The sequence below is a fragment of the Oryctolagus cuniculus genome, chromosome 15 (genome assembly GCF_964237555.1).
Source record: "Oryctolagus cuniculus chromosome 15, mOryCun1.1, whole genome shotgun sequence".
In the NCBI taxonomy this organism is placed as follows: domain Eukaryota; kingdom Metazoa; phylum Chordata; class Mammalia; order Lagomorpha; family Leporidae; genus Oryctolagus; species Oryctolagus cuniculus.
The window spans coordinates 61,279,238-61,302,899 of record NC_091446.1 but is presented as its reverse complement, the minus strand read 5'-3'; the positions used below and the strand labels follow the sequence as shown (position 1 = coordinate 61,302,899).

At 53.7% G+C, this 23,662-nt stretch overlaps 1 protein-coding gene and 1 long non-coding RNA gene across 4 annotated transcripts in view; one reads left to right on the top strand and one right to left on the bottom strand.

The window, feature by feature from the left end:
- Positions 1 to 10,501: 10,501 nt before the first annotated feature.
- Positions 10,502 to 11,977, top strand: NEUROG3 (neurogenin 3). Its single transcript, XM_051823854.2, has 2 exons — positions 10,502 to 10,741; positions 10,896 to 11,977. Exon 2 carries the CDS (start codon positions 10,897 to 10,899, stop codon positions 11,542 to 11,544), a length of 648 nt encoding a protein of 215 aa, XP_051679814.2. The 5' UTR covers positions 10,502 to 10,741; position 10,896; the 3' UTR covers positions 11,545 to 11,977.
- A 113-nt stretch (positions 11,978 to 12,090) lies between these two features.
- Positions 12,091 to 23,662, bottom strand: part of LOC103351351 (uncharacterized) — a 31,281-nt gene continuing 19,709 nt past the window's right edge. For 2 of the 3 annotated variants that reach the window (XR_007911006.2, XR_007911004.2), the window contains one exon: positions 14,716 to 16,721. This is a non-coding gene — a long non-coding RNA (uncharacterized lncRNA). Of the gene's footprint in view, positions 12,224 to 14,715; positions 16,722 to 23,662 lie in introns of those variants that run through there. The other variant, XR_007911005.2, reaches the window with a different exon arrangement.

Here is a 23,662-nt window from a genome sequence, read left to right as displayed (position 1 = left end):
AGGACCCTGCGCTGTTCTTTCGTCTGCTCGGCCCTCCCCGGGTTTGCTGCTGGTTCTTCCCGGGTTGGCTACTATCCCTTCCACCTCCGTGGAAGGGCAGTTCCCCCTGGCCGCATTCCCCACTTCCGCAGGGGAGCGGCACACCGCCGGCCGGTTCTCTCGGGGGCTGCACGGGTTCCCTTAGATGTTCCCCATAGATGTTCCCTGGTGCATGCCGTCTCTCTCCTCCTTTATAGTCCTCCTCCGCCAATCCTAACTCGGCTGCCCACACGCCGAGTACGCTGCTCTCCTCCAATCAGGAGCAAGTCCTACAGTTTATTAGTTGAACTGGAGGCAGCTGTGCGGAAGCTGTTTACTTCTCTCCCAGCGCCATATTGTGGGAGAGCAGATGCATAGAATAAGTCCTAATTCGAGTAACTTAGTCTAGTCCGGATTGCTCCCCACAGAAAGAGGCCTCCCATCCACTGATTCACTCCCCAGATGGCTGCAACAGCCAAAGCTGCGCCAATCGGAAGCCAGGAGCCCAGAACTTCTTCCAGGTCTCCCACATGGTTGCAGGGGCCCAAAGACCTGGGCCATCCTCTACTGCTTTCCCAGGCCATAGCAGAGAGCTGGATCGGAAAAGGAGCAGCTGGGACTAAAACCAGCGCCCATATAGGATGCAGCCAGGGCTTTAACCTGCTCCCACCCCTCTTTTTAAATACAAGCATTTGGTGCTACAAATGTCCTTCTCAGCATTTTTTTAGATACCGACCACATATTTTGATACATTTGATTATATACATTAATATATTTTATTTTCATTCAGTTCTATGTATTTTTATTTCCTTTGCTATATCCCCTTTAACCTATGGATTATTTAGAAGTGTATTGTTAAATTCCAAGTGTTTAGAGATTTTTCCTATTGGCCTATGTTGTTCAGATCTTCTCTCTCCTTGCTGATTTTCTGTCTAGATTATTGAAAACTCCCACTATTGGCTGGCACCACGGCTCACTAGGCTAATCCTCCACCTGTGGCATCAGCACCCCGGGTTCTAGTCCCAGTCGGGGCTCCGGATTCTGTCCCGGTTGCCCCTCTTCCAGTCCAGCTCTCTGCTGTGGCCCGGGAAGGCAGTGGAGGATGGCCCAGGTCCTTGAGCCCTGCACCCGCATTAGGAGACCAGGAGGAAGCACCTGGCTCCTGGCTTCGGATTGGCACAGCGCACCAGCCGCAATGCACCGGCTGTAGCAACCACTTGGGGGATGAACCAAGGGAAGGAAGACCTTTCTCTCTATCTCTCTCTCTCTCTCACTGTGTAACTCTGCCTGTCAAAAAAGAAAGGAAGGAAGGAAGGAAGGAAGGAAGGGAGGGAGGGAGGGAGGGAGGGAGGGAAAGAAAGAAAACTCCGACTATAAATATGGATTTTTTGTTTCTCCTTTAAGCTCTATTAGTTCTTATCTCATGACTTTGAGGCTCTATTGTTTGATGTGTACACATTTCAGATCATTGTGTCTTCCTGGTGTAGTGATGTTTTTACCATTATGTCATGCCTATCATTGTCTCTAGTAATTTCCGTTGTTCTAAAATCTGCTTTATCTGATATTAATATAGCCATTTCTCTCTCTTTATTTTAATATCTACTTATTTCTTTTCCATCACTTTTCTGTCCACCTACTTTTGCTGTTAAGTAGTAAGGTTTTTGTCCATAGCGTGTAGTTGGGTCATGTCTTCTGGGGCCACTCTCTCAACCTCTGCCTTTTCATTTGCCATATTGAAGTCACTTACATTTAAGGCAATTATTGCTAGGCTCGGTCTTGAGGGAGGAATGTAGATTTTTATTTTTAAATTTTACTTTCTGTTTGTTTCCCGGTTTCTGTCTCTTTTTCATTTCTCTTTTTTTGCCTTCCTGTGGGTTACTTAACATTGTTTAAAGATTGCACCTGTGCCTATTTGTGGTGTTTTTGAGAATGCCACTTTGTAAAGTGTTCTGGCAGTTGTTCTGGAACTACAATATGTGCCTTACCATAGCGTATGGGTACTAATATTCTCCCACTTGATGTGTGCAAACCTTACTTCCATTTAGATCTGTTTATCTTCCCCACTTTTAAATATCATTGTTTTAAGTATCAGCTGGTATATAATTTTTGTTTCAATTATATATGATTTATAAACTCATGAGGATACTTTATTGTAGGTACCCATAATCCTACTTTTTCTTAAGATTTGCTTATTTATTTGAAATGCAGAGTTAGAGAGAGAGAGAGATCAAGAGACATCTTTCATCTACTGGTTTACTCCCCAAATGCCCGCATCAGCCGGAGCGGGGCCCCAGGCCACTGCCAGGAGAAAAGCTCAGTTGAGGTCTCCTACATGGGTGTCAGGAGCCATCCTTGCTGCCTGCCAGAGTCTGCACTGGCAAGATTCTAGAGCCAGGGTCTGCAGCCAGGACTCGAACCCAGGCAGCACTGATGTGGAGCGTGGGCATCCCAGCTGGCATCTTAGCTTCTGGGTCATCTTTACTACTAGGTCACCCCCAGAAATAAAATATATCACAGACATAGCCCGAAGAGTGAGGGAAATGACAAATGGTATCATACTGTTGGAGGGAAAGTCTAAAAACAGTGAAAAGACATAGAATTAGGAAACCAGGGGCCAGCGCTGTGGCCTGGCAGGCAAAGGAGCCATCCCATATGGGTACCGGTTCAAGTCCCGGCTGTTCCACTTCCAATCCAGCTCCCTGCTGATGGCCCGGGAAAGCAGTAGGAGATGGCCCAAGTCCTTGGGCCCTTGTACCCATGTGGGAGACCTGGAAGAAGCTCCTGGCTTCAGATGGACACAGTTCCAGCCATTGCAGCCAAAAGGGGAGTGAACCAGTGGATAGAAGACTTCTTCTCTGTCTCTCTCTGCCTTTTTTTTTTTCAAAGATTTATTTATTTATTTGAAAGTCAGAGTTACGTGGGGAGAGAGAGAGGTCTTCCATCCGCTGGTTCACTCCCCAATTGGCCACAATGTCTGGAGCTGCACCGATCTGGAGCCAGGAGCCAGGAGCTTCTTCTGGGTCTCCCAAGCAGGTACAGGGGCCCAAGCACTTCAGCCATCTTCTACTGCTTTCCCAGGACATAGCAGAGAGCTGGACTGGAAGTGGAGCAACCAGGATTCAAAGCGGTGCCCACATGGGATGCCAGCGCTGCAGGCGGCAGCTTTACCCACTATGCCACAGCGCCGGCCCCAACTCTGGCTTTATTTAAATAAAATAAATAGATCTTTTTTAAAAAAATAAGCCAATAGAGGAAATAAAACAAAATACTAAAAAATATTTTATTAACCCACAGTAAGGCTGAGTAGGAGCAAGAGAGGCACGGAAGTTGGAGGGAGGGACGAGTGAAGACAAATGGGAAGTTGGCAAACTGAGATCAAACCACAGCAATACTTACATTAGAGGCAAAAGTATCACACACTTCAGTTGAAAGACTTTCAGAAGAGACTCATAAAAAGGCAAAGCTCAACCACATGCTACCCACAGAAGAGACACTTTACATTGAAAAACACACAGGTGGGAAGCTGTGACACAAAGTAGGCTGTAAGACACAGCTCTGCAGACTGGAGACATAGGAGGACATTTCAAAAGATTAAAGAGAATAATTGGTTAGCAAGACATATCAATTCCCAAGAAGTATGAACCACGTAACAGAAATTCAACCTGCATGAAGCTGAGGCAAAGGTTGTGGCGCAGCAGGTTCAGCCACCACTTGCTACGGTGGCTTCAAGTTCCAGCTCCTCTGCTCAGTTCCAGGTTCCTGCTCATGCCCACCCTAGGAGGCAGCAGATGATGCCTCAAATACTTGGGTCCCTGTCACCCACAAGGGAGACCTAGATTGAATTCCCGGCTCCTGGCTTTGGCCTGGCCCAGTCCAGGCAATTGAGAGCATTTAAGGTGTCAACCAGAGAATGAAAGCTACCTCTGTGCCTCTCCCAGCCCCTGCTTTTGAAAAAACTTTTTTTTTCCTCCCACACAAAAAGACTTTCAAACCCAGATGGCTTCACTGGAGAATTATACCAGAATTTTAATGATGGAATTTTATAAATTTTACATGAACTTTCAGAAAATAGAAAAAGAAGGAACACATCTGTATCAGTCAAGATCCAGTTAGGAGACAGAGACCACACAGCCATCTGAACAGTAATTTGAAGTTTAAAGGAGGTTGGAATAATGGGGGATTGTAGAGCAAGAGTTAAAAAGAGTCCTAAAGAAGACTAGAGGCCAGTGCTGTGGCACAGCAGGTAAAGCTGCCACCTGCAGTGCCATCATCCCACATGGCACCAGTTCGAGTCCCTGCTGCTCCTCTTCCAATCCAGCTCTCTGCTATGGCCTGGGAAAGCAGTAGAAGGTGGCCCAAGTCCTTGGACCCAGGTGGGAGGCCCGGAAGAAGCTCTTGGTTCCTAGCTTCAGATCAGCCCAGCTCTGGCCATTGTGGCCACTTGGGGAGTGAACCAGCAATGGAGGACCTCTCTCTCTCTCTCTCTCTCTCTCTCTCTCTGTCTCCCCCCACACACACACCCCGTCTTTCTGCCTTTCAATTTTTTTAAAAAGTGAAGTGGATAGATTTCCTCCAACTCTTATGCCAAACTCATAGCAATTCTGAGACTTCTTGGTTCTTACTGCTGTTTCCCAAACAGAATCCCCAGGGGGATGAGAGGGGTGGGAAGGAGACATGGGCGGGGGGGAGGAAGTCCCCCCCCTACACAGTGCCTTTATCCTTCAGAGCCTGAGCAGCAGTTCCCCAGGGGAATGCCCCTTGCCCTGGGAAGCAGATTCAGAAGCGTAAAGACCACATTCAGTGAAATAAACCCACAGAGAACACGAAGACAATGTGCGTGAGGTGGAGGGAGGCTGCCACTCATCTTTAGGAATGAGAAAAGCATCACCCCATGCCTCCTTCCCACCCCTCTCGTCCCCCTGGGGATTCTGTTTGGGAAACAGCAGTAAGAACCAAGGAGTCTCAGAATTGCTATGAGTTTGGCATAAGAATTGGAGGAAATCTATCCACTTCACTTTTTAAAAAAATTGAAAGGCAGAAAGGCGGGGTGGGGGGGTGGGGGGAGACAGAGAGAGAGAGAGAGAGAGAGAGAGAGGTCCTCCATTGCTGGGACATGGGACACATTCCAGAAACAGACTGGGAGAGAGGAAGGGGCTCAAGAGCCTCAAACCCACCTCCCAGCTTCCCTGCTCCAGCCCAGCCCTGGAGAAAGGAAAGTCTGAAAGGCGTGCCTGACCTGTCCCTCAGTGTCACAGTGGCCCATGAGTGCAGCTGCTGCAGGAGTTGAAAGATGAAGGGGGCAGAGGACCAACTTTTAAACCACAGAACCAAACCTGTTTTCCCCCACTACCATCCTACCGCTACTGCTGCTGACGGACTCCTTGCTGAGAAACTCAGACCCAGGGAAAGAGTGAGTGCGCACTGGAGAGGAGGGATCACCTTCCTTCTGGGGCCAATTGGTCTAAATTTTGCAAACCTGAAAAGAGAATTACAAAGTATCCTCCCACCACCCGCCTTTAATTGCTGGGAAACCCAGGTCCAGAGAGAACAAGCAAGCTGCTTCCAGTGGCACAGGGGTTGTGGAAAAGCCAGGCCTCCACCCCAGCTTGCCCACTACACACACACACACACACACACACATCCAGTCCTTTTCCCGTGGCATCGTCACTGAAGTCCAGCTCTGGAAACTTACTTCCCACGGGCAAGGGCGCAAGTGGGCAGGAGAAAGAAGTGTGCCAAACGAACTCCTGGGAGGCCTCACGGGGACACCAAGTGCCGGGAATCCCCGCAAGAGCCAGGTGTCTTCACCCAGCGGGCACCTCCAGACCTAGCGCCCCTCTCCGCCCCTCTCCACCCAGCGCAGGGGCTGCCGCCCGGTGCCCTTTCACTCTGCGCTCTGCCTTCGCAGCCATGCGTTCTCTGGGCAGCCGGCGCCGCGCGCCCCGCACTGCGCCACCGCGCCGAAAGGGCAAGCGCCAGTTTTAGAGGGGACTAGAGGCCCCCGCCCCTGCCGACTTCCGCTGTTTAATTCTCTCTGGGGAGGGAAAATCACACAGCCCGTTTGCCTTTTCAGCCCGAGAGGGCGCGGAGCAGAACATATGGGCATCTCGCGCTCCGCGTCTGTGGCATGGGTCGCATTTTCTGAGGATGCCTGAGTGTGTGTATGTGTGTTTGAGGGCGGGCGTTGGGAACAGACGTGCATCTGTTAAACTTGACAATAAAAATCCGACTTTGACGCGGCCCAGATTGGGGCGGCGGGTGGGGGCGGAAGAGCGAGGGGGTGGGGGTTAGCTGGAGTCTCAAAAGGCGAGGCCAAAGCGCCTGGCCCAGGTATTATGTCGGGAGAAGGTGAGGAGCGCAGCTGCTCCTTCTCGCCGGGTGTGTATGGGAGCGAGGGTGCGTGTGCCCCTGTGAAGAGTACACACCGATCTGCTCAACATATGTCGCCACAAATCACAGTAGCTCTCCCTCCTCCCACCCCCACTCCCCGCGCAGCTCCTGAGCGGGCGCAGAGTGGAGAGAGGCGCTGAGAAGAGGCGCCGCTTCAACAGGTGTCTCAGTGCGCAATGCACCTTTTCACGCATTCACGGTCTCCGCGGGCGGCGGAGATAATGTGGAGACTTTGTTTCCAGGCGCTGCGCGCGAGCTGCGGACACCGGGGGAGGCGGCTCTGGGCAGGGAGGGGGGAATCTAGAAAGAAAGACCTCCGGCGCTCCCAAGCGCCCGGGCCCTCTCCTCCCTTTGTTTGGGGACTCCCTGGGCCGGGGCTCCCTCGTGCGCCCTGGGGGGTGGCATATGGCGCCCTCTCACCTACCCAAGAAAAAGAACCAGCCACCTATTCAAGAGCGCACGAGGTCTCCCGGCCTGGGGAGGGGGAGTCCCTTAGGGAATGGCTTCTGTCCCAAAACCAGGGAGAAGCCCACCGCGCTGCTCACTCCCCACCCAGGCTCTGCCACCCCCTCAGCTGGCACAGCAGCCGTTGGGTGGGGAGCAGCGCGCTGGGCAACACCAGGCTGCGGAAGCGCCCCGGCTCCTGGCAGATGAAATATGGGGCTGGTAAGCCCCTGGAGACCATATGCTTTCAATAAAAGAAGACAAATAGGACCGAGATAGGCCTTGCAGCCAACCTGTTATAAATGAGTGGCAATTGGGCCAATGTACACGGGGGCAGGGCCGGGGGGAAACCTTCTCGGTGCCAAATCCATGTGTCAGCTTCTGAGACAGGTGTGCCCAGGGGCCAGGGGCCAGGTCTCCCCCTCCGGGTTTATCACGGCAAAGGTAATATTGTGCTAACTATGAGTAAACAGTCATTGTGAAAACGAGGGAGAGTTTATCTGAGGAGAACTAGTTGGGGGGTGGCTTAACAATAAACTTGTCCGCCTTGGGAGCAGGTGACGGCTGGCTGTGCAGACTCCCGCGCTAGATGTTTTCCAAAGCACTCCACTTTACAATCTCTTGTAATTATTTATTAAACGAAATCTATTTATTATTATTTTAGCAAACACTGGAGACAGGTGGGGCTTTCTTTTCGCCGTCTCCTTTTGTTTGAAGGGCTGTTTGAAGTGGCCCGTCTCGGCCCGGGCAGCTCGCTCGCCAGATTTTTGTCTTCTCCTCTTTCAGTGCCGAGGCGAAGGCGAGAGAAAGAAGCCCCCTTCTCTGGCAAGCCACTAGCTATTCAGCTTCCTGCGGCCCCCCTCCCTCCCCACTCCGTTCTCAAAGAGCCCCCAGGCAGTGCTAAGACCCCCCTCCCCTGCCGACGGGAAGGCGGTAGGAGCAGCCGCTGCCTTCCTTCTTTTCCAATCTGCCCGCGTTCTCCAGGCGCCTGGCTGTCGCCTCTCTCTTGGACCCTTTCATCCTCCAAGCAAGCCTAGTTCCGAAGGAATCGAGGGGCGCGGGGTTCCTGGAGGCGGTGGATGACTAGGAGCTGCGGGAACGGGCTCTGCTCCGGGCGGGACCAGCGGTTTTACAAACATAGCCAGGGCGCACGGAGCGGTAACCATTTGCGCCTCCGCCGCCAAAAGCTCAGGAATTAACTTTGGATAGGGGTCTGTACGTCCCCGGCAGCCAAGAGGGAGGGCGTTGATTACCAATTTCGAATCTCCAGGGACTCTTCGACCTCCGCCCCCACTTCCTGGCCGGAGCGAGAGCGGCGCGCATCCTTGCCTCTGCAGGGAGGCAGCTGATTCCGCCGCGGCGCGCGCCTCTTCCTAACTGCTTTTTGCGCAAAGAGGAGTGGTGGCGGCCTGAGAGCCCTAGAGGGCTCTGAGCTGAAGGAGTAATGGGGAAGCTGGATTAGAATTCCCGGCGGGTCTCAGAATCCTCTATAATCAAGACAACCCCAAAGAATCCCAGAATCCTCTCAGGCGCAGGCAGCCTCCCTGTGGCTCTGGCCAGTACCCATTAGGCCATGTTCTCGCAACTCCACCTCTATATCAGAGTCTCAGCTGTGGCCTGCTCTTCAATTCTCCAGGGACTCACAAGGGTGCTTGAGTCCCTCGTGGTCAGGGCTCCCTCAAAGGAGCCTGGAGGGGACCAGGGGTCCTAGGAACAGGCTTTGGGGTCCTCTCCCAGACCCTAGTTTTCAAGGCTCTAAATCCTGCAGGAAAGTGGAAAGACAAGACGAGTGTGTGTGCAACCACCTCTCCTTGGCTGGGAGATGGGGGCCATTAATTTTTTCCAGTCCAATCCAATCCCATCAGTCTTCACACACTCAGGACTCCCTCTGAGGTCTCTCTTGCCTTGAGAAAACATTTTCCTCCAAATTAAGAAAAGCAGCCTGCGCAAGGGAAACATCCAGGACTAGGAGTCAGGATGTTAAGTTCTATGTGGTTCTGATAGAATAAGCTGTATGACCTGAGGCACCCTTCCCCTGGCCTTGATTTTCCCATCTGTAAAGGGGACCTCCAGTTTTCATTATGACAGACAAGCTTGTGCCAAGTCCTGACCTAAGGGAGGAGCCACAGCAAAAATGCTGAGCCAAAAATCCCTTCTGGTCCCTTTGATGGCTCCTACCCTGACCCCAAACTTCATTTCCAGGCAGCAAGGGTAGGTGCCTCTGCTCCCAGCCCATCAGCTGAGATCCACAGGAACTGTGAGACCCCTGCCCAATCCTGCAGCCTGCCTCACCCACCGGCCCCCAAGCATCACACCCTCTGTTTTGGAGAGAATTTCACCCACCATGCAGCCTGGGTGGTGGGAGGCTGACAACAGGGCAGACCCTGAAGACCTATATCACCCCCTCATCGGATCTCCAGTCAGCTGGGTCCTGTGGCCTGCTTCCTGCAGATTCGGCAAGGCCCAAGGTACCTGCACCTGCTAGAAATGGAAGCCTTTCACCACCTGGGAGACTGAATCTCCGACCTCAGCTTCCTTCCCAGGCACATCCTGGTCAAGAGAGAGGTATGGAAGCAGCAACCCCTCTCTCCCTGAGTGACTAGAAGCAGAAGAGTGTCTGAGGCAGGGAAGGGAGGGGTAAAGAGGGAAGAGGCACTCTGGAAAGACTTCCAGACCTGCAGACAGGCAGGCGAAGGCTTTGGACAGTCCCTGCCCAGTGCTGCCGGGAACCCCTGTGTGATGCTCCACAGGGAGCCGAGCCAGGTGAAATAGGCAGCCCTTGCCCCCTGTGGTTGGCAGGAGTGGGAGTGGGGGACTAAAGTGAGACACGGCTGATCCCCTTATCCCAGTGCCAGAACACCCACGCATTAGCAAGACCCAAGGCTTGCCAAGAACGCCTGGCCCCCTCTGGACCTCTCACACTCCCCACCCCCAGCTCTGGGCACCCAGGCCCTGGTCAGAGTGCTAGGTTACTGTCTATGAGTGGGAATGGCAAAATATCAGTAGGGGATGGGAGTCTGGAGGAGGGGGTGACAAAATGTCTGAGCCCCCCAGATGGGGATGAGGAGCGCAACTCAGGGAGGGGCAGGGGCTCGGACCCCCCTCCCCAGGGCTCTGAATGGAAGGGGCATAGACCAATCTAACTCCCCGATAGAGTCCCTGCAGCGCCACCCTAGGACCCGTGGGGCAGGAGGGCAGGGTAACCTTTTGGACACCCGGCTACTCAAGCGTCCAGGCACCATCTTGCTGTGCACTTCCGGGCGAGCCGACTGGCCCTCCGTGCCTCTATTGCCCCTTGTGTAACACGCGGGAACTGGCCTTGCCCGCAGGCCTCCTAGGGTTGCCGAGAGGGTCTGGAGAGATGCCGAGGAAAGACGGGATAGGAGCAAAGCGGTCTAGGGCAGCGGGAGGCGAGCCAGACGAGCCTCTTCTCGCTAGGCGAGGCTCTTTGAGGAGCCGAGAGTTGCTGGGACCGAGCCCGCGGGGAGAGAGCAAACAGAGCAGCGCTCCCCTCCCCTCGGCCCCGGTCCTTTGTCCGGAATCCAGCTGTGCCCCGCGGGGGAGGAGCGGGCTCGCGTGGCGCGGGCCCCGGGCCCCTGCGCTGATTGGCCGGTGGCGCGGGCAGCAGTCGGGCCGGCACGCTCCTGGCCCAGGCCGAACGGATAAAGCGTGCCAAGGGGCACACGCCTCGCAGCTCAGACAAGCCCCGCGGTCTCTGCCGGCTGAAAGACAGCGAAAGAGACCCGGGACCCCCTTCACTCTCCTCTTCTCCTCGGAGGCTGGGGCAATTCCCAGGCGGGGGCGCTTGCAGCTCAGCTGAACTTGGCCGGAGAAAGGAGCGCTCAGCTCCCCGCTGCTCACGGCTCTCTATTTGCGCCTGCACAACAAGGTAACACTTGGAGGCCACCGAGGGGCGAGCGAGGGTACTGGGGGCCCTCGGATCGGGAGGGGGTGTTTTTCAGTTTTCCCCCACCTGGCCTCGGGATCGGGGACCGCCCTAGGTCACTGTCCCATTCTTACCGTTAGTTCTTACCCTGCGGCAGGATGGTGCCTCATCCTTTGGGTGCGCCCACTCTCCGAGCGACCCATGAGACCGAGCCACCCTTCCCCGGAGCTTCGGACCGCGAAGTGCCCAGCGCCTTGTCCGCCCCGCCTAGCCCCACACTTATGCTCCGGGACTGCGCGGAAGCTGAAGGAGGCGGCTGCCGAGGGGCAGCGAGGAAACTCCGGGCGCGGCGCGGGGGGCGCAGCCGGCCCAAGAGCGAGCTGGCGCTGAGCAAGCAGCGACGGAGTCGGCGCAAGAAAGCCAACGACCGCGAGCGCAATCGCATGCACAACCTCAACTCCGCGCTGGACGCGCTGCGCGGAGTCCTGCCCACATTCCCCGACGACGCGAAGCTCACCAAGATCGAGACGCTGCGCTTCGCCCACAACTACATCTGGGCGCTGACGCAGGCGCTGCGCATAGCCGACCACAGCTTCTACGGGCCAGAGCAGCCAGTGCTGCCCTCTGCGGAGCTGGGCAGCCCTGACGGCGGCTCCCCCGGGGACTGGGGCTCTCTCTATTCTCCAGTCTCCCAGGCTGGCAGTCTGAGCCCCGCCGCCTCGCCGGAGGAGCGCACTGGGCTTCAGGTGCCCAGCTCCCCCGCCTGCCTGCGCCCAGGCGCCTTGGCTTTCTCAGACTTTCTGTGAAGTGGCCACTCGGTTGCTGGGCAGAGGGTACTGGGAGAGGAGGCAGGCGGAGCGACTGCGGGTGGGCAGTGGCGGCCCTCAAACAGACTTGCGCCTCCTGCTCCTGACCGGCCAAGGCGCCCGCGGGGCGGCAGGCTGGGTTCCATTAGGCTGGCAGCAGGCCCTCCGCGCCTCGAAAACCCCTGCCGCCGCACACAAGGCCGGCATTGCAGGCTCGAGCATGGCTCAGGTCCTTCTCCCAGCACCCACTTACGCACCTCGCTCAGAGAAGAGGAGGATGGTAGCACCACGCCCCCGCAGCCCCCCCCCCCGCGCGGCCCGATCACCCTACTCTCACTCATGCCCACCCCTCTCACAGTGTAACTGAACCCCACATGTGGTCTCTCGGTGCTTGCTCCCCCAACCCCCACCCTACTCCAAAGACGCCGCTTACTTCTTCTACCCGCATCCAGTCCGGGGTCTGGAGCTGCCCCACACCGCCTCAATTTTGGAGGGCGAGCCCCTGCCTTCTCCTCTTGCACTTTTCGAAGCCATTGCCCTCCCGGGCGCTGGAGACCAGGCTGTGAATTGGGAAAGCACCAGCCAGCCAGCCGGTCGCAGGGACCACCTTTCCAGCCTCCTTGCCTCCTGCGCAGGACACGTGAGTTGGAGCAGCAGGTGCCTGGAGCCCCGCGCGTCCCTTAAAAAAGAAATCAATTTGTAAATCATGTGATGCCTTTTGGAATGAGTTTTGGTATGGTAAATTATATAGCCTTTCCCTTGTTCTACACACTTGTATTTATTATGCGATTTCACAGCAGCAAAAGTCTATATTTTGTACATAAGAGTATTTAGGGACTGGTGAATGAACTTTTGAATCAATAAAAACAAAATCCTCAGGACACCTCAGCAAGCTCAGTTGTGCTGCCAAGAGGGGAGGGCTGCAGCCGGTGTGGCTGAAGAAGGGGTCCCTCCCGTGGGCGCTGGGCTGGAGGCCAGGGGGGTTGCATTCCGAAAGCTGGAGTCACTTAAGAGATCATTGGCCCAGCCCCCTTGTTTTCTTTGTGGGGCAGCGAGTTGTCTAATTTCAAAACGTGGTTTAGCAGAAAGATGAGCCTCTAACTGGGGCTGCAGACTGGCACTGCGGGCGCTCTCCCCTGTGCTGCCAGCCTGGCCTTGGATTGACTTGTACTTGAGAAGGGGGAGAGTCCTCAGAAACACCACCGCTGGGTTGGGCATCCCAGGAATCTTCCTCAGGCGCTTCAAGGTGTAGCACATCCCCCTAAGCGCATTTTACGCACCAGGCACTGCTGCGGCAGGCAGCCTCTCAATTCATGGAGCTGAGTAATGGGCAGTGGAAAAGACAGAGGGTCCAGCTGAAACCTCTGGCGCCCCCTGGACACTTGGCTGCCTGGACTGAAATTTTATTGAGAAACGGTTCGAGCGAGGTTGCCAGCCCCGCGATCTCTCTCGATCTCTCTCGTGCCCTTACCAGGGATAATGGGGCTGGTTCCCCACCGGCACCAAACCAGTCCCCAGGGCGCTACTGGAACGCCCTCTCCCAGGGCTTTTGGGACCCTTAAGGCCTCAAGGAAGCTGGTGTGCACTGCAGGAATTGGCAGAGTCCGTTTGACTCTTGGGAAAAGGAAACTAGATGGGGGGGGGGGGTGCCCTACCTGCTAGTTGAACCTGAGAGGTCTCCTTGGGTTCACCTAGGAATGCTGTGAAGAAATGGGGCAACTCTGGTAGGGGCAGGGCTGCCTGGGGTCCAATGATGGAGGACAGGCAGCTTTCCAGGCATCGCCACCTCTGGCCTCTCTTTCTCCTAGGCCACCTCCCCAGTTCATATTCAACTGCTCCTTTCCTCTACTCTCAGGTCCCTAAAGGTAGCTCATAGATTTGTCTCAGTTAAGGGGTGGGAATGGGGACACAGCAAACAAAGAATGAACAGAGGTGTTGTTTCATTTCAGGGCTTTAATCTAAGAGGAGGAGATTAATGGGTTATTAGTGACCTGTGCAACAGCCAGTGTTCCATCTGGGGCACCGCCTGGGGGCAGGTGTCAGCTGCCCAGACCGGGCCTGTGCCTGCTACTTGTTGGTGGGGGTGGGGGCAGGGTGTGGGCAGAGGTAAAAATCAGCGTGATCTCTGCCCTCCAGGGGCAGTAGCATGGATGTAGACCAAATGACTCAAAGCCAAAGCAGTATTGGTGCTAGGCAGAGGTCTGTTACCTGGGCTTGGTTGCCAAAGATTTGCCAAGGGGGTGGCCCTGGGGCTAGGACTAGAGGTTTAGGGAGGAATCTCTCAAGCAGGGAGACCTTCATCCTTTGCAGGGCTGCTGGAAGTGGCACTCAGGTAGGCGGGGAGCCCCTGAAGTTGGTGGAGTGACTGTGGACACTGCTCTCTAGGCTTCCAGCAACTCAGGCAGCTGAGGCCTCACCCTTTGCTCAGCCCCTCTCCTGCTTTCCAGGGCACTCATCAATGAGCCATTAGTCATCCAACACACACAGGCTGGTTCTCTGCCCGGCAAATTAAAACACACAGGTACAGTCAGAGCAACTCAGCTGCTGGGCTGTTGCTTTGGGTTGATGTCAGAGCTCTCAGCCCCACTCTCCAGGTCAGGAGGAGCTGGAGGAAAGTTTAGGTTTAGTTTAGGGCTTGGTGCCCTGGACAACCTCTACTGATGAGTAGGAAATGGCACTGAGCTGGAAACCTTGGCCCTGCCTCTTTCCTAAGAGAGCCCTTCCATGGAAGGGATAGGAAATAGGGTGTCAAGCCTGACACCACCACCTCCTGAGCATTCTGCATTGAGCAGCTTTTTAACCCAGCTGGATTACTCCAGGTCTCAGCGGAGAGTCTGTGTGTCCCCCCCCCCCCCCCGCCTGGGGCCACTCTGGCTGCCTGCAATCTAAAGTCACCACCACCGTCTGCACCTCAGCTCCCTGAAACCCAGACAGAAGCCCCAGTTGGGACAGGAAAGACCCTTGGGTAGGATGCCTCTTCCCCATCTCATGCCTTTGTCTGAGCCCAAGCGGGAGTCCCAGAAAAACAGCACATGAATCTTGTGGCTCCCCTGCCCCACCCCCACCCGGCCCCGAGGAACACACAAGCAGGTAGATTTATGGTGCCCTGCCCCCATCCCACCCCAACCCCCAGCCTGCCGTGGAGGGAGGACAAAGCCTCCCTGCAGCCTTTGGAATGCTAATGTCTGGGAGCCCAGCCACAAGGCCAGCACAAAGGCTGGCGGGCCCAGGGCGCACCCTGCCCCTCCTCTCGCCCAAGGATTGCAGGCGGTGTGACCTTGGACAAGTCTCCGAGCCCTAGCCAACTCAGCAGAGAAGTTAGAGAGAGTTTCTAACACCCTGGGTGGGAGGAGAAGGCAGTGAACTTAGTTACAGCCCCCAACCCCATGGCGGGAAGCATGGAAAAGCTCCTCCAGTTCTGGCACTAGGGAGCCTGCAGAAGGGATGGCGGGGGTGGGGGGGGGAGATTCGACTGAGAATGGGATGCAGAATACGAGCAGCATTAATTGTAACATCAGCTTTTCATCCATGTAGTTAGTTGTGGTCCTTCCCACCTCTCCCTTTTAAAATTCTTTTAGAGGTGCTCACGAAAAAGGGGTGGGGCAGAGAATGAAGCTTGATAACCTTCCTGGCCCGACCTCTATCCAAGGGCCAGGTGCCCAGGTGGCCAGCATCTAGGCACTTCTTGTTTCAGGTGCCCTCCTGCAGCCAGTGAGGGGGACCAGGGTAGGGTGGTCACAGCCACGGGTAGAGAGCTCCAAAGCCCTGGAAGGAAGTGACTGGAGCAAGGCTCTCCATCTCCTGGAGCAAACTAGGACAGGAACTGCGGCCCCAAGCTAGATGTTTGCAGCTTTCTGCTTGCTGGAGCTACACAGGCATGCGGTGCAGTGGGAAACAATGTGACAGTCTGCAACCATCTGCATTGCACCTGAAGCCAATGTCTTTGGATCTTGTGAAGCCAAGAGCTCCCCCCACCCCCCAGCCCAGCCCGTAGGACCCTGGTGGAACTCCAGGCTCCTGTCTTCTGCCTCTGCTTCTGGGATCCGTGGGCCAAAGCCGACTGAGCTGGGCCCGCCTGGCTGACTGGATCCAGCAGTTTCTGGAAGTCTGCGGCAGTGCCCCTGGCCATGGTGCTGAAATGATCACAGGGATTCCCATGCCAAAGACGCGACTGGCAGCCAAGAGCTCTCAGCATACAAGACCATCTATCAACCCCTTTCTGCCACGTTTCCAGGCTGGGGTCCTAGGGAGGCCCCTGTAGACACAAAGACCCAGAGGACTGTCAAGTGTCCCTACCGTGACTAGGAAAATACGGCTCTGCTATTAGCTTGGCTTGGCTGGGTGACCCTAGCTAGGCCCTGCTGTGTCCTGCTGTGTGTGTGTGTGTGTTAGGACCCCTTGCAAACAATGGAACTGGAATTCACTGACATGTGTAGGAATTTCTGATCACATCTGGGAAGACCAGAAACTTTGCCTTCACTCATTCTTTGAGTGTCAATGAAGTTTTAGTTACTCCAAGACCAAAAGCAAAAGTCCTCCAGGTGGGTACACAGCACAGCAGAGTGGTAAGGAAGTCACTTTAGAGCCACATGCTGTGAATTCTCAGTCATGGTACAACCACTCACTGAACTCCTTTGAATCCCCACAGCCTGCTTTCCCCGTGTGTGAAGCTGGGACACTGAATTGGACATTCGACTGATTTGATATGCTTGCTGAGTCTTCTATTCCACCTCGACTGGTGCTTATTTTATTTGACAGATAGAGTTATAGACAGAGAGAGAGAGACAGAGAGAGAGAAAGGTCTTCCTTCCATTGGTTCACTCCCCAAATGGTCGTTGTGGCCGGCGCTGCGCTGATCTGAAGCCAGGAGCCAGGTGCTTCTTCCTGGTCTCCCATGGAGGTGCAGGGGCCCGAGCACTTGGGCCATCCTCCACTGCCCTCCCGGGCCACAGCAGAGAGCTGTACCAGAAGAGGAGCAGCTGGGACTAGAACCCTATGCCCATATGGGATGCCAGCGCCACAGGCAGAGGATTAACCAAGTGAGCCACGGGGCCGGCCCCTGGTGTTTATTTTTTATTAGCATATTTGTTTATCTAAAATTCTTCTCTCATTCTCCCCTGTTTGTGGGGGATGCCTCCAGGAGAGATTTTGAATGAATTTGGACTTGGTCTGCACCCCTGTGTATTGCAAAATGGCAAAAAGACCAAGGGTCACTCATCAGTTTTCATCTACCCCTCCCGAGATACAGGATTTTAGGTCTAGATATCCCTTATGTACCCTAAATGAGAAGTCCAAAATGTATTCCTCTCCTCTATCCATAAACTAATGCAGCAGCCTGCTTGTGAGCTCCCCATGTGGCATCATCTAGAGATCTGGGGTTCCTCTTGACTGGCGTCTCTCTCTACCACATCTGTTCACCCCTCAGGTCCTACTGATGGGTCCTTCTCACTTTCTCTTTAGTGTGACCCCTTCTTTACCCTTATGACCACAGCCCTAGTTCAGGCTCTTATTTGTCACAGGAGAGACCACCTAATTTGTCTCCCTACCTCTAATTTTGACACTCTTCTTCACTGTATCCAGAGTTCCTGAGTAATATGCAAATGTAACGTCCTCACTCATTGGAGTAGGGACTGGCACTGTGGGCCAGAGATTAAGCTGCCGCTTGCAACAGCAGCAATCCCATATGAGAAAGCCAGTTTGAATTCGGCTGCTCTCCATCTGGTTGAGCTTCCTGCCAATCCAATATGCCTGGGAAAGCCAGGGAAGATGGCTCAAGTCCTTGGGCTCCTCTGCCACCCATGTAGGAGACCTGGTTGGAGCTCCAGGACCCTGGCTTTGGCCTGGCCAACACCCAGCTGTTGCAGTCATTTGGGTCATGAACCAGCTCCTCTGTCCCCTCCCCTCCCCTCCCCTCCCCTCCCCTCCCCTTCCCTCTCCTTCCTCCTCTCCTCTCCTTTCTCCCCTCCTTTCTCCTCCCCTCCCCTTCCCTCTCCTCTCCTATCCTCTCCTTTCCCTATCCTTTCCTCTCCTCTCCTTTCTCCTCTTCTCTCCTTTCTCCTCCCCTCCCCTCCCCTTCCCTCTCCTTTCCTTTCTCCTTTTTTTTCTTTTCTCTTTTTAAGGTTTATTTGAAAGGCAGAGTTACAGAGAGGCAGAGGCAGAGAGAGAGCTCTTCCATCTGCTGGTTCACTCTCCAAGTAGCCATAATGGCCAGAGCTACTCTGATCTGAAGCCTGGAGCCAGGAGCTTCTTTCAGGTCTCCCACATGGGTTCAGGGGCCTGAGCACTTGAGCCATCCTCTACTGCTTTCCTAGGCCACAGCAGAGAGCTGGATTGGAAGTGGAGCAGCTGGGACTCGAACTAGCGCCCATATGGGATGCTGGCACTGTAGGTGGTAGCTTTACCGGCAATGCCACAGCTCTGGCCCTGTCACTCTGCTTTTCAAATAAATAAATAAATCTTTAAAATATTCAAGTAGTTCTCTGTCACCCATGGGCAAAGGGAAAGATGGTACAAGAGGCATAAACTGATATGAACTGGAGTTCAGTGCCCAGCTGGTTTACTGATTATCAGCATGATAACAAGGCAGTTCTTTAGCTTTTCCTTCAATTTCCTCATCTGCGCAGTGGGGATAATAGTCATCCTTTTAGGATTCAGATTGCTGTAGAGCTAGGTAGCTTTGGCAGAGACTCACCAATGACTCCATCTGGAGTGAGCATACTAGGTGTCTGCTCCCTGAGCTTGTTCAAGGACCTGGGTCCTTTCCTCTTGTACTTCCACCAGCCTCCAGGTCCTTGGCATCTGGATTGGTTGAGGCTGCGCTGCCAAGCAAAAAAGGCCCAGGGAGATCATCCGCAGTCACTCTGCTCTCATCGCGCAGAGAACGCGATTCCCTGCATGGCCCTGCCCACCTGGGCCAGGGACTGTGTGCCCAGGAAGAAGTGAGCATCATGGGTTCTGGTAGGAGATCCACTGCAGGATTGGGGTCGGGATTAACTTGGATTACATGTGCGATTATCACTTGCTTTCATCATCACAAATCACATATGCAGGTGGCAACAATCCCACCACACCAGCCCCTCTTTTTTTTTTTTTTTTTTTTGGCAGTAAAAATAGTCTTTTATTCCACTCCCAGGATACCTTTCCCCTCTTGTTCCCACAGCAAAGTTACAATCAGGAAAACAGAGGTTTCAGGGGGCAGGACTGGGGGAGGTGAGAGGTGATATGGGTAAAGACAGTCCAATCACGACAGGAATTGTTCAAAATCATGATTCCACTTACTTCATCACCTTCTCTCTCTCGTCATCAGGTTCTCCTTTCCACTTCTGACGCCTTTCTTCCTCACCAACATCTTCCTCTTCCTCCACTCTGTCATTATCACCTTCATCCTCCTCTTCACCCTCCTTCTCCTCCTCCTGGTCATCCAGACCCTCCACACAGCCCTTGGCGTCTGAGTCAGATGTCTCCTTGTCCATGAGCTGGGGGTGGGGGTGGATTACATGTGCTAGAACATGCAGGTACATCACCTTATAGCCTAGAAGCATCAGCTCCTGAGGGTCTGAGTGGTGCTGTCAGGGCTGTGGTGTTTCCCTTCATTGCCACTTAGGTTAAAGGTGTACGGTTCTGAGACTTTTTCCATCAATACTTCCAGGTCCCCGGGATTCTGTTGTCACTTAGCTCAAGTTCTGTGAGTCTGTTCAACTTTGGTAAGTCTGTGGCTGCCAGGATGATTGTACTCTAGAATTCCAGATTCATTTGTGAGGCTTTGATCCTGCCTTCACTCAGCCAACAGTGAGGCTTCGGTCCTGCCTTCACTCAGCCAACAGTTGTCCAGGACAAGCTCTTTCATTGCAGGTCTCGGCCGTCTCCGTCTCCTCGGAAGGGCGGATGTCTCATTTTTGTTGTGTCTGCTTGGAAGGAGTGATCCACCAGCCCTTTTTCATAAGGTCTTATTTGCCTTGCTGTTTATCCTCCAGAAATACTGAGCTGCTTGAGCGCCTCCCCTCACACACACTCTGGTACCCATTCTGAGCCCTCCCCGTTTCCCTTCCCCAAACCTCCAGCGTGGACGTCACCTCTCCCCAGAAGCCTCCTCTGTACCATTCTTCCTTCTGTCCCCTGCCCCCGTGACAGCCCATGCACAACAATGTCCCTACGCTTTCCAGGAAGTCACGATTTTCTGTTTGTGCATCCACACCCTCTGCTGGTCTGGGAGATCTTCTCAAATTCACATCTCCAGTGAGAGAACACTGATGCCCCATAGTGGATCCCACGCCACATGTTCTTAGAATGACTGAATGGAAGACATTGCAACTCTGTGATTAGACTTTATTTTTCATTGACAAATAATACTTGTGTGTATTTACAGGGTATACAATGTGATGCTCTTACCTATGTATACATTACAGAAAAATTCAGTTGAGCTAATTAACACATAATCATCCCATCTATTTCTTTATGTGGTAAGAACATTAAAAACCTATTTTGGGAATTTCAAAATAAATAATACAAGTGCACTATTACTAATCACAGTCACCAAACAGTGCAAGAGATCGCTAGAACTTCTCCAGTCTAACTGACCTTGGCACTTTCTCCATCCCTTCCTCCCCCTTGATAACCACCTCTCTGCTCTGTTTCTATGAGTTTGACTGTTTTTTAGATTCCACAGATGAGTGAGATCATGCAGACTTCATTAACACCTTCCAGTTCTATCTGTTGTCACAAATGAGTCTCCCTCTTTTTAACTTTGCATAGCATTCCATCATGTATACTGTATAAACCACACTTTCTCCATCCAGTGGTAGACACAGAGGTTGCTTCTGTATCTTGGTTACTGAGAATAATGCTGGCATGAACATGGGAGTGCAGCTATCTTTTCCATATACTGATGGCAGCTCCTTGGCATATATACCCAAAAGTAGGGGTGTTGGCTATATTTGTTCAGAAATTTCTATCCCTCCACAGACTGGCTAGCACATAAAAGCCAATATTTCTAGAATAAGTGAATGAATAAATAACTCATATAGCAATCCATTACCCTTCCTGCCTCATATTCTCCTCCACACTGAAATAACCTGTCCTTGGCTTCCAACAGATCTTTTTCAGAAAATTCCCCACCTGAATGATGCCTCCTGAGGCAGCCAAGTGGGCGGATGGAAGGGACGCAGTGCTTGGCATCTGAGCGCCAGTGCTTCCCAATCCCATCACCCTGGGCACAGTCCTCAGCTCTCCTCGCCTGTTTCTCCAACTATGAAAATGCAGAAAACTGCAGCTACCTCATTATCTTTCATCAGAATTCCAATAAGATGACAGAAATGTCTGAGCACTTCGTGAGCTTGCCAACAATTTGAGGCTGACCCCATTAGTGTGGTTCCTACAGCTGACTGGCAAAGAAAGCATGGGCCAGAAATGACTTCTACACGTTAACCAGGGAAAGACGGTGTGATTTGCCCAAACGCCCAAGTCTGTCCACTGTGGTAAAAACAGAGTCATCAGCAGCTGTGTTGCCTTAGCTGGGTACCTCAGACTCAAGGTGTCTCATGAGGTTGCTGTCCAGGTGTCAGCCAGCTGATGGCTTGACTGCAGGAGGAGCCACTTCCAAGCTCTCTCACGTGGTGATTGGCAGAATTCTCTTCCTCAAGGGCTGCCGGAGTGAGGGCCTCTGCTCCTCCGGCTGTTGGTCAGAGCCCTCTGGAGCAGCCCGCAACATAGCACCTGGCCCCTCAGCGCAGGCCAACAAGAGGTAGGGAGCACTCGGCACAGGAGAAACAGGCTTTTTTTTTTTTTTTTTTTTTTTTTGACAGGCAGAGTGGACAGTGAGAGAGAGACAGAGAGAAAGGTCTTCCTTTTTGCCGTTGGTTTACCCTCCAATGGCCGCCGCGGCCGGCGTACCGCGCTGATCCGATGGCAGGAGCCAGGTGCTTCTCCTGGTCTCCCATGGGGTACAGGGCCCAAGCACCTGGGCCATCCTCCACTGCACTCCCGGGCCACAGCAGAGAGCTGGCCTGGAAGAGGGGCAACCCGGACAGAATCCGGCGCCCCGACCGGGACTAGAACCCAGTGTGCCGGCACCGAAAGGCAGAGGATTAGCCTCGTAAGCCACGGCGCCAGCCGGAAACAGGCATTTTTAAAATGATTTATTTTTTCTTTATTTATTTGAAAGGCAGAGCAACAGAGAGAGACAGAGACAGAAAGAGGTATCCTCTACCCGCTGCTTCAGTCTCCAAATCATCACAATAGCCAGGGCTGGCCAGGCTGAAGCCATGAGCCCAGAACTCCACCAGGGTCTCCCACGTGAGTGGCAGGGGCCTCAGCAGGTGGGCCATCCCCTGTTGTCACCTCAGGTGCATTAGCAGGGAGCCGGATAAGAAGCCAAGCAGCCAGGATGCAAATCAGCACAGGGACTTGGGTTGCCAGGGTTACAAGCGGCCCCTTAACGCACTGTGCTACGACGCCAGCCCCAAGACACAGTCTTTTTGTAACCTAATCTCAAAAGTGACATCCCACATGCCACGTTCTACTCACTAGAAAGCATCAGTACATCCAGTCCTCAGGGACGGGTGGGGATTATACAAGGGCATGAGTGGCAGGAGGCAGGGATCGCAGGTGGGGGATGGGAGTGCTGTCTATCACACTGGCAGCAGCAGAAATCGTTGCTAACTGCTTCCCACATCGCAGAGACAGGCAAGCGTGCGTGCTCGTGTACGTACACACACACACACACACACACACACACCCCTACCTCCTCAAGGCCATATATACCAGGGTTCGAAAAAGAAAGCCCAGGGATAACGCTAATGCACCCATGTCCTATCCACCATGCAGAGTGGGCATCCCAGCAGGGCCCAGGACGGGCCTGCTACACGCCGGTTTGAGACCCCCCCACCCCAGCTGATCTCTGACAGACCTCCCCGCCCCCACTGCATCGGTAGAGATTTAGGGCGTCTGGGGCCTGGACACCGTACCCACTGGAGGGAAATTTACTGCCTCTGGAGAACCAGAGCCTGACTTGGGGTCTTGAATGCATCTTTTTCCCCTTTGCCTCCGCTTTATTAGGTTAATCATTGCTTGAATCGGTTGCCATGGTTTGGGCAAACCCATGGCGATTCTATAATGAAGCCTGAAAGACTCGGACCCCATTTATCATCCCCAGTGTTTGGGAGGCCCAGAGGCTCCTTTGCCTCCCCCAGGGCCTGGGCACCACCCTTCTGCCTGGGGCCCCAAGGCCCCTTTTAAATGAGGAACAAACAGGTGGCGACTTGGAAGAGAAGAGGAGAAAAGGAGATCCACACAGGTGGAGTTAGCAGGACACTGCACACAGAGGCACGCACACACGCATGCACACATGCACGCACGCACACACACACACACACTCCAGGAGTCAGAACATATACCAAACATGCAGGCCACTTGGGAGTGGGAGGCTGAATAACAACCCCTCAGTTAGAAGGGGACTTTGGCTGTCCTTAGAAACAGGGGCACCTGTGTCTTCACAGGCACAGGTACTGTTACACCTTTATTTTCCCAGCATAGCTATACAACATTGCAGTAATGCAAGGAGACCTGGACATATGGAGCAAGGCCTGTCGGGGAAATAGAGGCATTCAGTGGCTCAGAAACCTGTTTGAGGTTGCCCCGTGACAGTCCAGCCAGGGTAAACCTTTACTATGGTTACATTTATTACGGAAACTTGCAAAATTAGAGAGAACAGCGGAGTGAATTCTCGTGGATCCATCACCCAGACTCAAGAATCACCAACTCAGAGCTTCACCCCCAACCCAATTCTGCTTCACCCATGTCCCTACCACTGCTCCCAGATCCACAGGTTCTTTAGAAGCAAATCCCAGACATCATACAACCCCCCAGTATCCTGCTCTGCACAGCATAAACTGGGTACCCAGGTGCAGCGGAGGAGAGAACTGGCTCTGCAGACAGACAGCCTGGGGTTCAAGTCCAGGGTCTGCCTCTTCTCTGTCATCAGACGTTCAGCCCACGACCGACCCCGACGGATGCAATGTGACTTCATAAGGCAGCTGTCTCAGTGAAGGGAGCCATCACACAGCAAGTGCTGCACCTGTGAGGGGTAAACGGGGGCTTCCATGATGCCTATTCTGACCACGGC

Excerpts from the sequence above, each read along its gene's own strand:
- NEUROG3 (XM_051823854.2), top strand. The coding sequence starts at position 10,897 with ATGGTGCCTCATCCTTTGGGTGCGCCCACTCTCCGAGCGACCCATGAG.